This window comes from Salmo salar, chromosome ssa01, assembly GCF_905237065.1.
Source record: "Salmo salar chromosome ssa01, Ssal_v3.1, whole genome shotgun sequence".
Lineage (NCBI taxonomy): Eukaryota > Metazoa > Chordata > Actinopteri > Salmoniformes > Salmonidae > Salmo > Salmo salar.
The window spans coordinates 132,758,110-132,773,507 of record NC_059442.1 but is presented as its reverse complement, the minus strand read 5'-3'; the positions used below and the strand labels follow the sequence as shown (position 1 = coordinate 132,773,507).

The following is a 15,398-nucleotide window of genomic DNA, read 5'->3' as shown; positions in this document are numbered from 1 at the left end:
GGAAATCTTAACGCTACAGCATACAATGACATTCTAGACGATTCTGTGCTTCCAATTTTGTCGCAAAAGTTTGGGGAAGGACCTTTCCTATTTCGGCATGACCATGCCCACTTGCATAAAGCGAGGTCCATACAGAAATGCTTTGTCGAGATTGGTGTGGAAGAACTCCATCAAACACCTTTGGGATGAATTGGAACACCGACTGCGAGCCAGGCCTAATCGCCCAACATCAGTGCCCGACCTCACTAATGCTCTTGTGGCTGAATGGAAGCAAGTTCCTGCAGCAATATCTAGTGGAAAGCCTTCCCAGAAGAGTGGAGGCTGTTATAGTAGCAAAGGGGAGGACCAACTCCATTTGAATGCCCATGATTTTGGAATGAGACGTTCGACGAGCAGGTGTCCGCATACTTTTGGTCATGTAGTGTATATACAGGTAACTGCCAAAATAAAGGAAACACCAACAAAGTGTCTTAATAGGGTGTTGGGACACCACTAGCCAGAACAGCTTTAATGCACTTTGACATAGATTCTACAAGTGTCTGGAACTCTATTGGAGGGATGCAACACCATTCTTCCACGAGAAATTCCATAATTTGGTGTTTTGTTGATGGTGGAAAATGCTGTCTCAGGCGTATGGCTGGGCGATATGGCCAAAATGTCATATCACAGTATTTTTCATATTTTCTGACCGTATTTAATGTTTTCGAATAATAAGAGTTGTTAATGTGCTTTATGAGTAGTGTGTGACCCGATGGTGGCAACACATACATTCTAAGTGATTTTAATGGGTCTTTCTCCATTCTAATTGTTTTACACTGTTCAATTCAACTTCAACCCAACATTTTTTTTGTCCTGCATTTCCATACATTTCTGCATTTCCTACAGTCATTTGAGATCATTTCCTTCGCTGCCACGTAGGGCTGCAAAAAAAACAAGGCCTTATTTTTTGCCAAATGTTGCAATTGCAATTTGACTTGTGATTTAGATCAAAACACTTAGGTTAACTGTTGGAATCATGGAAATAGAATGATTATTCTAATTCTATAGTTAGAATATAATAGTGGGCACTTTGAATGCAGTGTTTGACATGACAACGAATGAAAATGCCAGGGAGGAGTTATTGTGACAGGGTAGGAACCAAAGTGATGGTCAGTGTTTCCTAGGGGACCCTATAATCTCTGGCTACTGTAAATGTGTCTTCATATAGCCAACATATTCATGCTTTGCTTATTCCTCTTTGATTTAGAAGATACTGTTGCACAGACAATGTGCTGATTTAGGCCTACTTCATCACTGGTGTAAGTCTTTATCAGCTAGCTACGTTTGCTCTGACTCAGTACATTTATTAGCTCGCTAAGTACCCAGCGAAATAGCGATTTAGCGGCTATAGCAATTTAGCTAAAACTTGCTAAGAAAAGACTAACTAGCTGTTTGCAGAAGTAAGAAACACAAAGTAATTGTGCAATTATAGAGCGCTTGTAGATTTATATTAAGAAGCCTTGCATGTGCTGCACTGACATGCAGACTGAACGCAAGTGTCTTGTGGTGAAACAACAACATTCGCTCCTTGAGTGACAGGGGGGCGGGGTTAAGTCTGTGGAACGCAGCATGAAGAGAGAACTGAGAGGGATGACTCAAGTAGCAGTGTAAACTATAAAAATGTACGTCACACACAGCACATTTTAACAAACCAAAGATTAAAATGGCGTTATAGAAGGTAAAGTAAAAACCCAAGCCGGTCTGTGCATCAATAGCGGTATGTAGTAAAATACAGTATACCGCCCAGCCCTACCGCTCATCAAACCATTCAGTGCCCACTCGTGACCTGTGGATAGGGGCATTGTCATCCTCTGGGGGCATAGCCATGGTAGACAAAATAATGGCCTGCCCTGCATTTTTATTCATGACCCTAACTATGATGGGATTACTTAATTAACTGAGGAACCACACCTGTGTGGACGAGCCTGCTTTCAATATACTTTATCCCTCATTCACTCGTGTTTCCATTATTTTGTCAGTTACCTGTATCCTCTTTGTATACCGTATGTGTCTGCATGAGATGGCTTGTGTCTGTAATATACTATGATTGATTGAATTTGATTTATTGACGCAGTCTAGGTTTGACTTAGTTTTTGTGTCTATTCAGTGAAGTTTCTCCTTCTTTTCTGACATCACTAGGTCTCCAACGTAATTCTCTACCTTCTACATGACTATCTTTGTATTTTATCTTCATTTTCTTTCATTTTCTTCACTAACCATAGTTATGCTTGAAGATTGTTGCTGCTGGCATCTAAATAAAGTTATATCCTTTATTTCCTGTCCCCTTCCCTCTTCTTCTTCTGATTCTCCTGGGAAGTACAGTATCGTAACACTTTATCTACACAGCTAATTGACTAATGAGGCGTTCATATCCAATGGCTCACAAGCAGTTTATACAAAGGACACACGGGAAGCTCCTAATAGCTTAGTGCCACACATACATTGGGCTCCCGAGTGGCACAGCGGCCTAAGACACTATCTCAGTGCAAGAGGGGTCACTACAGTCCCTGGTTCAAATCCAGGCTGTATCACATCCGGCTGTGATTGGGAGTCCCATAGGGCGGCGCACAATTATCCCAGCGTCGCCCGGGTTTGACCGGGGTAGGCCGATATTGTAAATAAGAATTTGTTCTTAACTGACTTGCCTAGTTAAATAAAGATTAAATACAGTACAGTTGTTCTCTTCTTGAGCTAGTAGCAATTTCTATGTATCACCAGTAGAGGGCAGTGTTGTCAAGGCACATTTTAAATACAGTGTAGCTGACAAACATTCCTAGAACTGGATATGACCTGGAGAAAGTCAGACTCCGTTCTTTTCCTAAGGGCAAGTGCTTGTCATCTGGGATTTTAACCAGCTTCCTTTTGTAAACAGCTGGGATGATACCTTGATACGCTGAACACCAGCACAGACCTAACCATCATGGCTCAAGCACTAAAGACGAGCGTTATTTATAGAACCATCAATATGTCAATGTCATCGATGACTACATTGCAGAGACAGAGAGAACAGCAAAATAGGCAGCAGGCCACTGTTATGAGCAGCTCCACTGCATACAACATTTCACAGATAGAAAGGATGGAGAGAAAGGGGAGGAGAGGGAGAAAGAGAGAGGGAGACGGTGCCAACACTAATTGTTTTCCTGTTTACTTATTGCTGTGCCATCTGGACACTGGGCTGTATCATGTATCCTTATTGGATCAATCTGGCCATGGTTTTCATCAGACACAGCTTTTAATCCAATCAACTCTCCCCATAATTGGCCTGATTGGTTGAGTGTGTCACTGAACTTCCTGCTAATTGATTGTGCCTTGTTAGTGCCTCTGCTGGATATGACTCAATCGTGCCTATCATAATTAGCCTGGTTTTATGTCTTCAAAACAGCCCTTCCGATGCACTTGTATTTCCAACGTGGAGAGTGCAGAATGCGGGAGTGAGTTCAGCTATAGCAGAAGACAGTGAAGTCTGTAGTTTTTTAGGGAGGCGTGTTGTGATGGAATCACATTCTAACAGCTGAGAGGTATTCTGAGTCCTGGATGGAACACCTACTGTACTGTAACCATGGCTGAGGTTGCCATAACAAACGGGGCCTGAGAGAGAGACGGACAGGCATCAGTTTGCACAGCCTTGCGATGTGGATAGTCATGAGTAAACAACACCAGACCTTAAGAACTTCAACGCTACTGGGTTTATTATGAGCCAAATACTATAAAGTGAAAACATTTCTCTATGATTGTGTGTGTGTGTGTGTGCGCGCGGTTGTGAGTGCCTGTATGTTTCAGTGAAATAATGACCTTTCTGTTCTCCAGAGAAGTTGTTGAGGCTGCCCTGCCCAGTGCTCATGTCACATCAGTGAAGACCATGACCAAAGTCCCAGGTGCCCCCAGGAACGGTAATGGTGTCCCCCCACCCACCTTCAAGACCCCCTCTGCCCAGGTCAAACCCTCCTGGCCGGCTGGAGGTCCAGCAGGTAATCTTACACACCCTGACACTACCCCTACTGTCTTCCTCTCGCTGTCGCTCCAGAGGATTCTGTGGTTAATTTCACTCACATCTTGTTCATGCTTCTGTTATTGAGTGTGTCCTGCTGTTAAGAAAAGACTAGATCTATACTACAAGCTTAGGTTTACTGCAGCCTTTTTGAACAGAAATGGCAGAAATGCAAATCATGTATTTTATTTATCGAAGTTATGAGAGCTCTGCCTTTTACACAAATATTTTTTTTTAGGAGAAGAATGCTGATATAGATGAATGCTTGTATAGCATGTAGTGTCTTCATTAACCCCTTGGCGTTTTGCATTGACTCAGACAGGCAACTGTAGTGTCAGTATCGCAAGGTGACATCATCTGTAGTAGTTCATTTTGACCTACAGGGGGCAGACGCCTGCTGTTACTGTAAAACCTGACTATTAATCAGTGCTTTGATTAGAGCAACATAATGCCTCTGTTATACACGGCTCTTCATGGTAATGCCTCTGTTACACACGGCTCTTCGTGGTAATGCCTCTGTTACACACGGCTCTTCGTGGTAATGCCTCTGTTACACACGGCTCTTCGTGGTAATGCCTCTGTTACACACGGCTCTTCAACATTACGAGCTCTAAAACGTGCGATATTCAGCTAATGAGCTCAAATTGTTGCCTCTTTTTTCCAAGATTACAGAGTTAAATAGATTGTGAATTATATATTAGATGTTCTGCTCTTTAAACAGGAGATTCAGTGTATGTGAGAACTGTAGCTGCCTTGGAATAAATATTTGCCGAAGGGCCTTGAGTTGGGGAGTCATTACTACGATGACTAAGACTGCAGTATGCTATATATGTGTATATATATATACATGGCCTAAACAGAACTGTGTGAGGCTAGAGGTCCTGTGCTTGCTTACCTACTGCCTCCCCGAGGGGACCTCTTAAGTGAGAGCTGCTGAAAGGGGGTGTATACGAGACCACAGGCACCTCTCTGTTAGACGCAGTATGTATCAGATTAACGCTTACTTGACCTTGTGTTCACAAACATATACCTCATACTGACCGTGTGGAACCAGGCCAGATGTACTCTGTATTATGTATGATTCTACCGTTCCCCCTGCTAGTGCTAACACATTATTGAGTGTGAAAAACATGTCATGTTTTTCATGGTGATTTTCATAGCAGCAGGCAGGATGTGATTTGTGTTGTTGTTTGTGTGTGTGAGGGGGGGGGGGTGTTGTGTCAGAGCCATCTGTGTTAAATCCAGCCAGCATAGATTCCAGAGCGGATACATCTCCCAGATGTTTATCAGCCAGAGATGTGTGGCCATGACTCATCTATCCAGCCTACATCCCTCTCACCATGCCCCCCTGTCACTGTACCATCTAAGAACATGTCCCCTAAGCCCTTGGACTGGGCTAGCCACTGCTGTCTTCAGACGTCGTCTCAACAGGACGTTTAAAAGACCGACTTAACCAGACGTGGTTGAAGTCGTGGTTTGATGGGCCTGGACCCGGGGTTTGGCAGCCCTGCTGTGGTTCAAGTGGAACGGAGATACAGATCTCCAGTGTTCCCGACCGTGCAGACTGCCCAAAGCCTCTTCAGTAGTTACTTAGAGCATAGTGCCAACACACAGGGATAGTTTCATGTACAGTTTATGCTCTTCTCCCTCCTTCCTCTTTCTCTCGCTCTCCCTTCCTCTCTCTCTCGCTCTCCCTGTCTTTCCCATAGATATCCTCTCCGCTCCTCTTCTCACTTCTCTGCCAGTCCCCAGTCATGTTTATTCAGTTTGTTTGCACTCCGTCACGAGGAAATCGAGGGGGCACTTGCTTCCTGACCCCTCAGTCCGCCACTCTTTGATTCTGGTCCTGTTTTTCAATAGTCTCTGTCCACCTCCACCCCTCACCCCCTTTTCACCCCCCTCTGAGGGCAGACATATTTCACCCCCCTTGGATGTCTCTGTAGCCAGCGAGGAGAGAGGTAAGAAGGGGAGGATTGTGTTTCCTATCCACGTTCTGTTCAGAGAGGAGTTGAGTGGGGGATTATTTTGCCAGGTGTCTCCTTTGGCTCTGGGAATATATTTTTTTCCCCCCCGTGGTGGAAAAAATGTATCCTTTGTTTGGGTGGGGTGGAGTGGATCTGCCGACACAGCTGGCCTATGCATAAGACCGGGAGGTCACAGCTCGATGTGATACATTCTGTCAGCATGCAGCATACTCATTCAGACCTGATCACACCTGCCCACCCACACCTGAGCTAACGTTTCTTTCGGGTTAGCTAGCAATGCACACAGCCGTGGAAATACAGCCACAATTCTCATTGATCATTGAATGATCAGGATGTTTGTCTGCTGTATGTTGCGAGTGTTCTGATCACATGGCACAAAAGTTTGACTGTTTTTCTATAGCTCAGATGGATGTGATGTGTTTATATGGTGTGAATGAAACAACTGACCCATGCTGTATTTCCTGTTGCTTTAGGTTTCCCTAAGGGTGGAGCGGCGCCCTCTTTTGGCCGGGTCAGCAACAATGCACCAGTACCCAAAGGTCCTGACCGCCCTGCTCCGCAGGCGCACCCCAAGGACCAGGACTCCCTGGTGCAGCGGGCCGAACACATCGCAGCAGGAACACGCACACCCATGTGTGGCCACTGTGACAAGGTCATCAGGTACACAACGACTGTCAGTATGGGAAATTGGGAATTTTGGACGCAGCGTAATCCTGTGGGTTCACTGCTGATTAGTTTAGTCCCTCTCATATGTATCTGAAGTTGAATTTTAAAGTTAATTTTATCCTGACCTCTGCCCACTTCCTGTTATCCACAGAGGTCCGTTCCTGGTGGCCATGGGCATGTCATGGCACCCTGAGGAGTTTAACTGTTCCCACTGCCACACGTCTCTGGTGGAGTCAGGCTTCGTGGAGGAGAGGGGAACAGTGTACTGTGCTCACTGCTATGAAGAGTTCTTTGCCCCTACCTGCACCAGCTGCAAGCAGAAGGTCCTGGGGGTGAGTGACATACTTCAGGAGACAGTATAGTATCTCGGCTTGTCCACCTTGCTCAATAGTCTTCCTCTCCAAATCCACGGACACATATTGAAATCAAATGAGGACATTATGACATTATAGGGAATTATATTACTGTCATAATCTCATTTTTATTTTTTTTACAGGAAGTCATCAATGCCCTGAAGCAGACCTGGCATGTGTACTGCTTCCTGTGTGCATCCTGCCAGCAGCCAATCAGAAACAACACCTTCCACATGGAGGATGGGCTGCCATACTGCGAAAGAGGTGAGCGGTCACAGCAAGCAAGGTGTTTCGGAATGAACACGACTTTGAAATTAATCAAATCACGAAAGTAACATTTCACTGACTCTCTTCCACCCAGATTATTACCAACTCTTTGGTACCAGTTGCCATGGTTGTGACTTCCCCATCGAGGCCGGAGACAAGTTTCTGGAGGCGTTGGGATTCACCTGGCATGATACCTGCTTCGTATGTGCAGTAAGTCAGGCCTGCATGGAGCGAGTGATGGCGTCATGGTGAGAGATAGATGTGGAATATAGAGAATAGAAAGATTGTAGCACTGATATTACTGTACTGTCTGTCTGTCATTTCCTAGGTCTGCAGCACCAGTTTGGAGGGCCAAGCCTTCTTCTCTAAAAAGGACAAGGCTCTGTGCAAGAAACACGCCCACACAGTCAAGATCTGACCCACCCCCAGGAGTGAAGAACAGAGGAAAACGGAGAAAATAATCTATTCTATCAGATGTAGATATTTTTGGTAGTTTTAAAAGATTGATTTATCTGATTATGACATTTATTGACAGAGATAATTTTGTTAATGGGAATATAAGCTTTATTTTATATTTTGGTCAAACGAAGTGCATCATGGGAGAATGCATGTTGACTTGAAGGGAGGTATAATTTTTCATGAAATCTCAGATTGAAATGTTCTCTACATACAGAATTTGTCTATACTGTAGTTAGGTGGACAGACATGTATAAGGTAGATACTCAAGTAGCGGCAGGGGGCCATATCTGGCTCATGACATTTCCTGTAGCCTTCAACATTAATTCATTTAATAAATGCAAAATCCACTACATACTGTATGATCCCATATAATTGATGTAGTTAAAAGTTAATGAAAGTGTTATTTTAGTAGATGAATGGGACCTTATAAAATGAGCATGAATCAGTTGACAGATTAAAATCGAACTGTTACCTTTATTGAGAAAGAATGTGTTATTGACGACGGTTAGAGCACCCAACCCCATTTATTCTCTTTCTTTCTCCCCCCCTAGAGTGGTTGGGTCTATAGACACATGTATTTATCCTGGTAGTGTATTTATTGGGGCTGGTGGGATGTACTTTATTTGGGGATTTACAGGGGCAGTTGCACATAGTGGTTCACTGTCAGTCAGGACAGACAGCTGTCATTTTATGAGAAGTAGGGTTTTTCCATGTTTATCGTTCAATGTATGTATTTAAAACATATTTTGGGGGATTTGCTGCCCATTTATTTTGTACCTGAACATAGACACCATTTTGCGTTTGCTGCCACAGATTAATGCTTGTCTATATCAAGGTTTCCCAAACTCGGTCTTGGGGCCCCCCCTGGGTGCATATTTAGTTTTTTTGCCCTAGTACTACACAGCGAATTCAAATAATCAAAGGTTGATGATGAGTTGGTTATTTGAATCAGCTGTGTCGCGCTAGGGCAAAAAACTAAATGTACACCTGGGGGGCCAGGACCGAGTTTGGGAAACCCTGGTCTATGTGATGTTTATTGGTGTAATTAATTCCATTCCCAATCATATTTGTCATTTATTAATCATCCAAACTTAGACTAAAAGTAAAATATCTCTCTCCATTTGTTCATAAAATGTCAGTGTTAAATGATTTGTATTAGAGCTCTGTGGGATGGACACTGTTTTATTGGGAAATACAGTACAATAATTGAAGTGCATTGGTCTATTTGTAAAAATAAAACTACAATTTCATAAAGTCATGAAGTAATTAGGATTCAATCGTGTGTGTTTAGGTTGTTTTTATATGTATCAGTTTGTCTGTCACTATAGTGGTCCCAGAACCATACCTCAAAATATGACTGGTTCAGCCATTCCCCATTGATTCCATTAATACCCCATACTGTATGTATTGCATGATGATGAAGCAAAAACATTTTTTACTGCTTTAATGCCAACTTTCCTTATCAGGATGGGTGCTCTAAATGAAGTGTTGCTACACAGACATCATGCACCACTATAACAAAAAATATTGTTCTGTCTCAGATGAGGCCATACAGACAGGCACAAGCTTGAGTCCCCTCACACTCACCTAGGCTAGAAAAGTACAACGTCTCTATGGAGGCAGGGAAGACAATACCTCTCACAGGTGTCAGTCCTGTCTCCAATGATGACAGTTTATTTACTTGCAATGATGTTTTGGCAAAATCGCCTCACTAGAGAAATACAATACATTTTTTTCAAATAAACATTGACAAAAAAAATGTTTATAGGGGAACGTTTTAAAGTTGTTGCCAATTATGTAATATTTCCATTGGTAGACAAAGTGAAAAGGGGCACTTGGAGCAGTGCAGGCCCTAACTGTACTTCTCCAAGACGTCGGAGGTGGGAGCCCTATACTGGACTCCGAAGACGCAGCGACAGCCCCGTTCACTTGGAAAAGTCAGAAGTCGGACACAACACAAACGTTGAAAACCTAGAAAGCTAGATGTAATGCTTGGAAGTTTTGTGACCAAACCATCACATCGGAATCCTGCCATTCTACATTTTACGCGAGGAAAAGGTACGTTTGTTTAGAAACCCTTAATCGTAGCGGGTGCGTAGTTTTACCTTCGTCAATTGTGGTCGCGAGCTACCCTTACTGTTTGTGTAAGAATGTAAGTGGTGATATTGTGTTAAGTTTATGATTCATGTAATTCGGTCGAGATACGCAGCTTCTCTGCTGTGATTGTTCAGGGGATGCTGCATTTGCTCCATCAACCGACTCTGATTCGTCTGGTTCCCGAGTTTTCCCGGAGCTGGTGTTGATGCTCATCAGTAATTGGTTAAATCATCACCACACCATAAATCAGAATGCCACTTTTGATCAACTGAGATATAGGCTCGAAAATACACCTCCAACGGTGAACGTACTGTAGCCGACATCTATGATACACGTATTAAACTGTGTTTTACAAATGGATCAATCATTTAGCCTAATGTAATAGCCTTATATTTCGAAACATTTGCAATAGGTTACTTTCACAAATCAATTAAGTTACCATGGCTCTAGAGAGGTATTGGGTGTTTTTGGTGAATCTCAGAAGTCTTGTTTACTGTCTATTAAAATATGCAATCCCAGTATGACCTTACACGCCTTGCTAGCTATCTCATTGAAAGTGTCTCTTAATTAATGAACTCTGTGTGATTTTGAAGTACAGCCTCTGGCAGAGCACTAATAGTCAGAGCTGTGGGAGACATAGTATCAATATGCCCAGACTCCACAGAGCTTTGGAGAGACTGTAGTTTTGAGTTCAGTAAGATGTATACTCACACTAAAACAGAGTGGACCTGGGTTCAGGACAGGAGGTTGGCATGTGTGTCTGTATTAACCTTGTCCCCAAGCTTCACTGTTGTAAAGTGTTGGTCCCATGTTTCATAAACTGAAATAAAAAATCCCAGACATTTTCCATAATCACAAAAAGCTTATTTCTCTAAAATTGTGTGCACATATGTTACATCCCTGTTAGTCAGCATTTCTCCTTTGCCAAGATAATCCATCCACCTGACAGGTGTGGCATATCAAGAAGCTGATTAAACAGCATGATCATTACACAGGTGCTCCTTGTGCTGGGGACAATAAAAGGCCACTTTAAAATGTGCACTTTTGTCACACAACACAATGCCACAGATGTCTCAAGTTTTGAGAGAGCGTGAAATTGGCATGCTGACTGCAGGAATGTCCACTAGAGCTGTTGCCAGATAATTTAATGTTAATTTCTCAACCATAAGCTGCTTCCAACGTTGTTTTAGAGAATTTGGCAGTACGTCCAAACAGCCTCACAACCGCAGACCTCGTATAACCACGCCAGCCCAGGACCTCCACGTACGGCTTCTTCACCTGTGGGATTGTCTTGGGGGGAGGGGGGGGGCCTGAGGACTATTTCTGTCTGTAATAAAGCCCTTTTGTGATTAGCTAAGCTTGGCTCCCAAGTGGGTGGGCCTGGCTCCCAAGTGGTGGGCCTTTGCCCTCCATGGCCCACCCATGGCTGCACCCCTGCCCAGTCATGTGAAATTCATAGATTAGGGCCTAATGAATATATTTCTATTGACTTATTTCCTTATATGAACTGTAAAACGTTGAAATTGTTGTATGTTGCGTTTATATTTTTGTTCAGTATAAATTGCTACTACATTTAGACCAGTGATGGAAAAAGTACCCAAATGTCATACTGGAGTTAAAGTGAAGATACCTTAATAGAAAATTACTCCAGTGAAAGTCTAAAAGTATTTGGTTTTAAATATACTTAAGTATCAAAAGTACATGTAATTGCTAATGTAAAGTGGCAAGAAAAAGTATGTGAACCCTTTGGAATTACCTGGATTTCTGCATAAATTGGTCATATAACTTAACCTGATCTTCATCTAAGTCACAACAATAGACAAACACAGTGTGCTTAAACTAATAACACACAAATGATTGTATTTTTCTTGTCTATATTGAAACATCATTTAAACATTCACAGTGTAGGTTGGAAAATGTATGTGAACCCCTAGGCTAATGACTTCTCCAGAAGCTAATTGGAGTCAGGAGTCAGCTAACCTGGAGTCCAATCAATGAGACGAGAATGGCGATGTTGGTTTGAGCTGCATTGCCCTATAAAAAACACTCACAAAATTTGAGTTTGCTATTCACAAGAAGCATTGCCTGATGTGAACCATGCCTTGATCAAAAGAGATCTCAGAAGACCTAAGATTAAGAATTGTTGACTTGCATAAAGCTGCAAAGGGTTACAAAACTATCTCTAAAAGCCATGATGTTCATCACTCCACGCTATGACGAATTGACTATATGGAGAAAGTTCAGCACTGTTGCTACTCTCCCTAGGAGTGGCCATCCTGCAAAGAGGACTGCAAGAGCACGGCACAGAATACTCAATGAGGTTAAGAAGAATCCTAGTGTCAGCTAAAGACTTACAGAAATCTCTGGAACATGCTAACATCTCTGTTGATGAGTCTACGATACGTAAAACACTAAACAAGAATGGTGTTCATGGGTGCACACCACGGAAGATGCCACTGCTGTCCAAAATAAACATTGCTGCACATCTGAAGTTTGCAAAAGTGCACCTGGATGTTCCACAGCGCTACTGGCAAAATATTCTGTGGACAGATGAAACTAAAGTTGAGTTGTTTGGAAGAAACACACAACACTATGTGAAGAAAAAAAGCACACAAACATCAACCTCATCCCAACTGTGAAGTATGGTGTAGGGAGCATCATGGTTTGGAACTGCTTTGCTGCCTCAGGGCCTAGACAGCTTGCTCTCATCGACGGGAAAATGAATTCCCAAGTTTATCAAGACATTTTGCAGGAGAATGTTAGGCTATCTGTCCGCCAATTGAATCTCAACGTAAGTTGTGTGATGCAACAGGACACTGACCTTCTGGAGTGGCCCAGTCAGAGTCCTGACCTCAACCTGATTAAGATGCTGTGCCATGACCTCGAGAGCAGTTCACACCAGACATCCCAAGAATATTTCTGAACTGAAACAGTTTTGTATAGAGGAATGGTCCAAAATTCCTCCTGACCGTTGTGCAGGTCTGATCCGCAACTACAGAACATGTATGGTTGAGGTTATCGCTGCCAAAGGAGGGTCAATCAGTTATTAAATCCAAGGTTTCACATACTTTTCCCACCCTGCACTGTGAATGTTTACAGTGTGTTCATTAAAGACAAGACCATGTATAATTGTTTGTGTTATTAGTTTAAGTATACTGTTGTCTTGTTGTGACCTAGATGACAATCAACTCCAGGTATTTACAAAAGGTTGACATACTTTTTCTTGCCACTGTACAGTCGTGGCCAAAATTTTTGTGAATGACACAAATATACATTTTCACAAAGTCTGCTGCCTCAGTTTGTATGATGGCAATTTGCATATACTCCAGAATGTTACGAAGAGTGATCAGATGAATTGCAATTAATTGCAAAGTCCCTCTTTGCCATGCAAATGAACTGAATCCCCCAAAAACATTTCCACTGCATTGCAGCCCTGCCACAAAAGGACCAGCTGACATCATGTCAGTGATTCTCTCGTTAACACAGGTGTGAGTGTTGACGAGGACAAGGCTGGAGATCACTCTGTCATGCTGATTGAGTTTGAATAACAGACTGGACTGGAAGCTTCAAAAGGAGGGTGGTGCTTGGAATCATTGTTCTTCCTCTGTCAACCATGGTTACCTGCAAGGAAACACGTGCCGTCATCATTGCTTTGCACAAAAAGGGCTTCACAGGCAAGGGTATTGCTGCCAGTAAGATTGCACCTAAATCAACCATTTATCGGATCATCAAGAACTTCAAGAAGAGCGGTTCAATTGTTGTGAAGACGGCTTCAGGGCACCCAAGAAAGTCCAGCAAGCGCCAGGACCGTCACCTGAAGTTGATTCCGCTGCGGGATCGGGGCACCACCAGTACAGAGCTTGCTCAGGAATGGCAGCATGCCGGTGTGAATGCATCTGCACGCACAGTGAGGCGAAGACTTTTGGAGGATGGCCTGGTGTCAAGAAGTGCAGCAAAGAAGCCACTTCTCTCCAGGAAAAACATCAGGGACAGACTGATATTCTGCAAAAGGTAGAGGGATTGGACTGCTGAGGACTGGGGTAAAGTAATTTTCTCTGATGAATCCCCTTTCCGATTATTTGTGGTATCCGGAAAAAAGCTTGTCCGGAGAAGACAAGGTGATCACTATCATCAGTCCTGTGTCATGCCAACAGTAAAGCATCCTGAGACCATTCATGTGTGGGGTTGCTTCTCAGCCAAGGGAGTGGGCTCACTCACAATTTTGCCTAAGAACACAGCCATGAATAAAGAATGGTACCAACACATCCTCCGAGAGCAACTTCTCCCAACCATCCAGGAATAGTTTGGTGACGAACAATGCCTTTTCCAGCATCATGCACTTTGCCATAAGGCAAAAGTGGCTCGGGGAATAAAACATCAATATTTTGGGTCCATGGCCAGGAAACTCCCAAGACATTAATCCCATTGAAAACTTGTGGTCAATCCTCAAGAGGTGGGTGGACAAACATAAACCCACAAATTCTGACAAACTCCAAGCATTGATTATGCAAGAATGGACCGCCATCAGTCAGGATGTGGCCCAGAAATTGACAGCATGCCAGGGCGGATTGCAGAGGTCTTGAAAAAGAAGGGTCAGCACTGCAAATATTGACTCTTTGCATCAACTTCATGTAATTGTCAATAAAAGCCTTTGACACTTATGAAATGCTTGTAATTATACTTCAGTATTCCATTGTAACATCTGACAAAAATATCTAAAGACACTGAAGCAGCAGACTTTGTGGAAATTAATATTTGTGTCATTCTCAAAACTTTTGGCCACGACTGTATATACTTAAGTATTAAAAGTAACAGAATAAATAATTTCCAAATCCTTATTTAGCAAACCAGACCACACTATTTTCTTGTTTTTGTATTTACGGATAGCCAGAGGCACACTCCAAGTCTCAGACATCATTTACAAATGAAGCATTTGTGTTTAGTGAGTCCTCCAGATGAGAGGCAGTAGGGACGACCAGGATGTTCTCTTGATAAGTGCATGAATTTGATCATTTTCATGTCCTGCTAGCCATTCAAAATGTAACGAGTACTTTTGGGTGTCAGGGAAAATGTATGGAGTAAAACTTGTCAAAAATAGTAAAGTACAGAAACCCCAAAAAGCGACTTAAGTAGTACTTTAAAGTATTTTTACTGAAGTACTTTACACCACTGATAAAGACCCTGGTAACACTGCGTCCTAAAAGTGGGACTTGAAAGGGGTGCAGCTTAAAATGGAGGCGGGAGAGGGAGTGAGCCTGCGAACGCTGTATTAGATGAGACTTAGGGGATTTTCAAAATGTTTCAATCAAAATGAATGCCAATTAAAATCAGTGGCTCGATGGTGATGGACTGAGAGATCAGCCAATTAAAATCAGTGGCTAGATGGTGATGGACTGAGAGATCAGCTAATTAAAATCAGTGGTTGTTTCGTACACTCCTGCCAATAGCCTCCATTCAAGTCCCTTTCTGAGGCGCTGTGAAACCATACAGTTTGACCGAGAGAGAGATCCGGCTGGTGGATGAGATTAGCGGTTGTGTGTATGA

General features: G+C 43.0%; 2 protein-coding genes across 5 annotated transcripts in view; both read left to right on the top strand.

Moving 5' to 3' along the window:
- The window catches only part of pdlim5b (PDZ and LIM domain 5b), a 72,887-nt gene extending 63,872 nt beyond the window's left edge, over positions 1-9,015 (top strand). For all 4 annotated transcript variants that reach the window (XM_014130046.2, XM_014130040.2, XM_014130035.2 and 1 more), the window contains 6 exons: positions 3,847-4,007; positions 6,486-6,672; positions 6,830-7,010; positions 7,175-7,295; positions 7,393-7,508; positions 7,627-9,015. In XM_014130046.2, coding sequence (XP_013985521.1) covers positions 3,847-4,007; positions 6,486-6,672; positions 6,830-7,010; positions 7,175-7,295; positions 7,393-7,508; positions 7,627-7,716 — 856 coding nt within the window. In that variant the 3' untranslated portion in view covers positions 7,717-9,015. The remainder of the gene's footprint in view (positions 1-3,846; positions 4,008-6,485; positions 6,673-6,829; positions 7,011-7,174; positions 7,296-7,392; positions 7,509-7,626) is intronic.
- A 586-nt stretch (positions 9,016-9,601) lies between these two features.
- The window catches only part of LOC106564072 (bone morphogenetic protein receptor type-1B-like), a 110,134-nt gene continuing 104,337 nt past the window's right edge, over positions 9,602-15,398 (top strand). The window contains exon 1 of the mRNA XM_014130059.2: positions 9,602-9,815. The gene's annotated coding sequence lies outside the window, so the exon portion shown is untranslated. The remainder of the gene's footprint in view (positions 9,816-15,398) is intronic.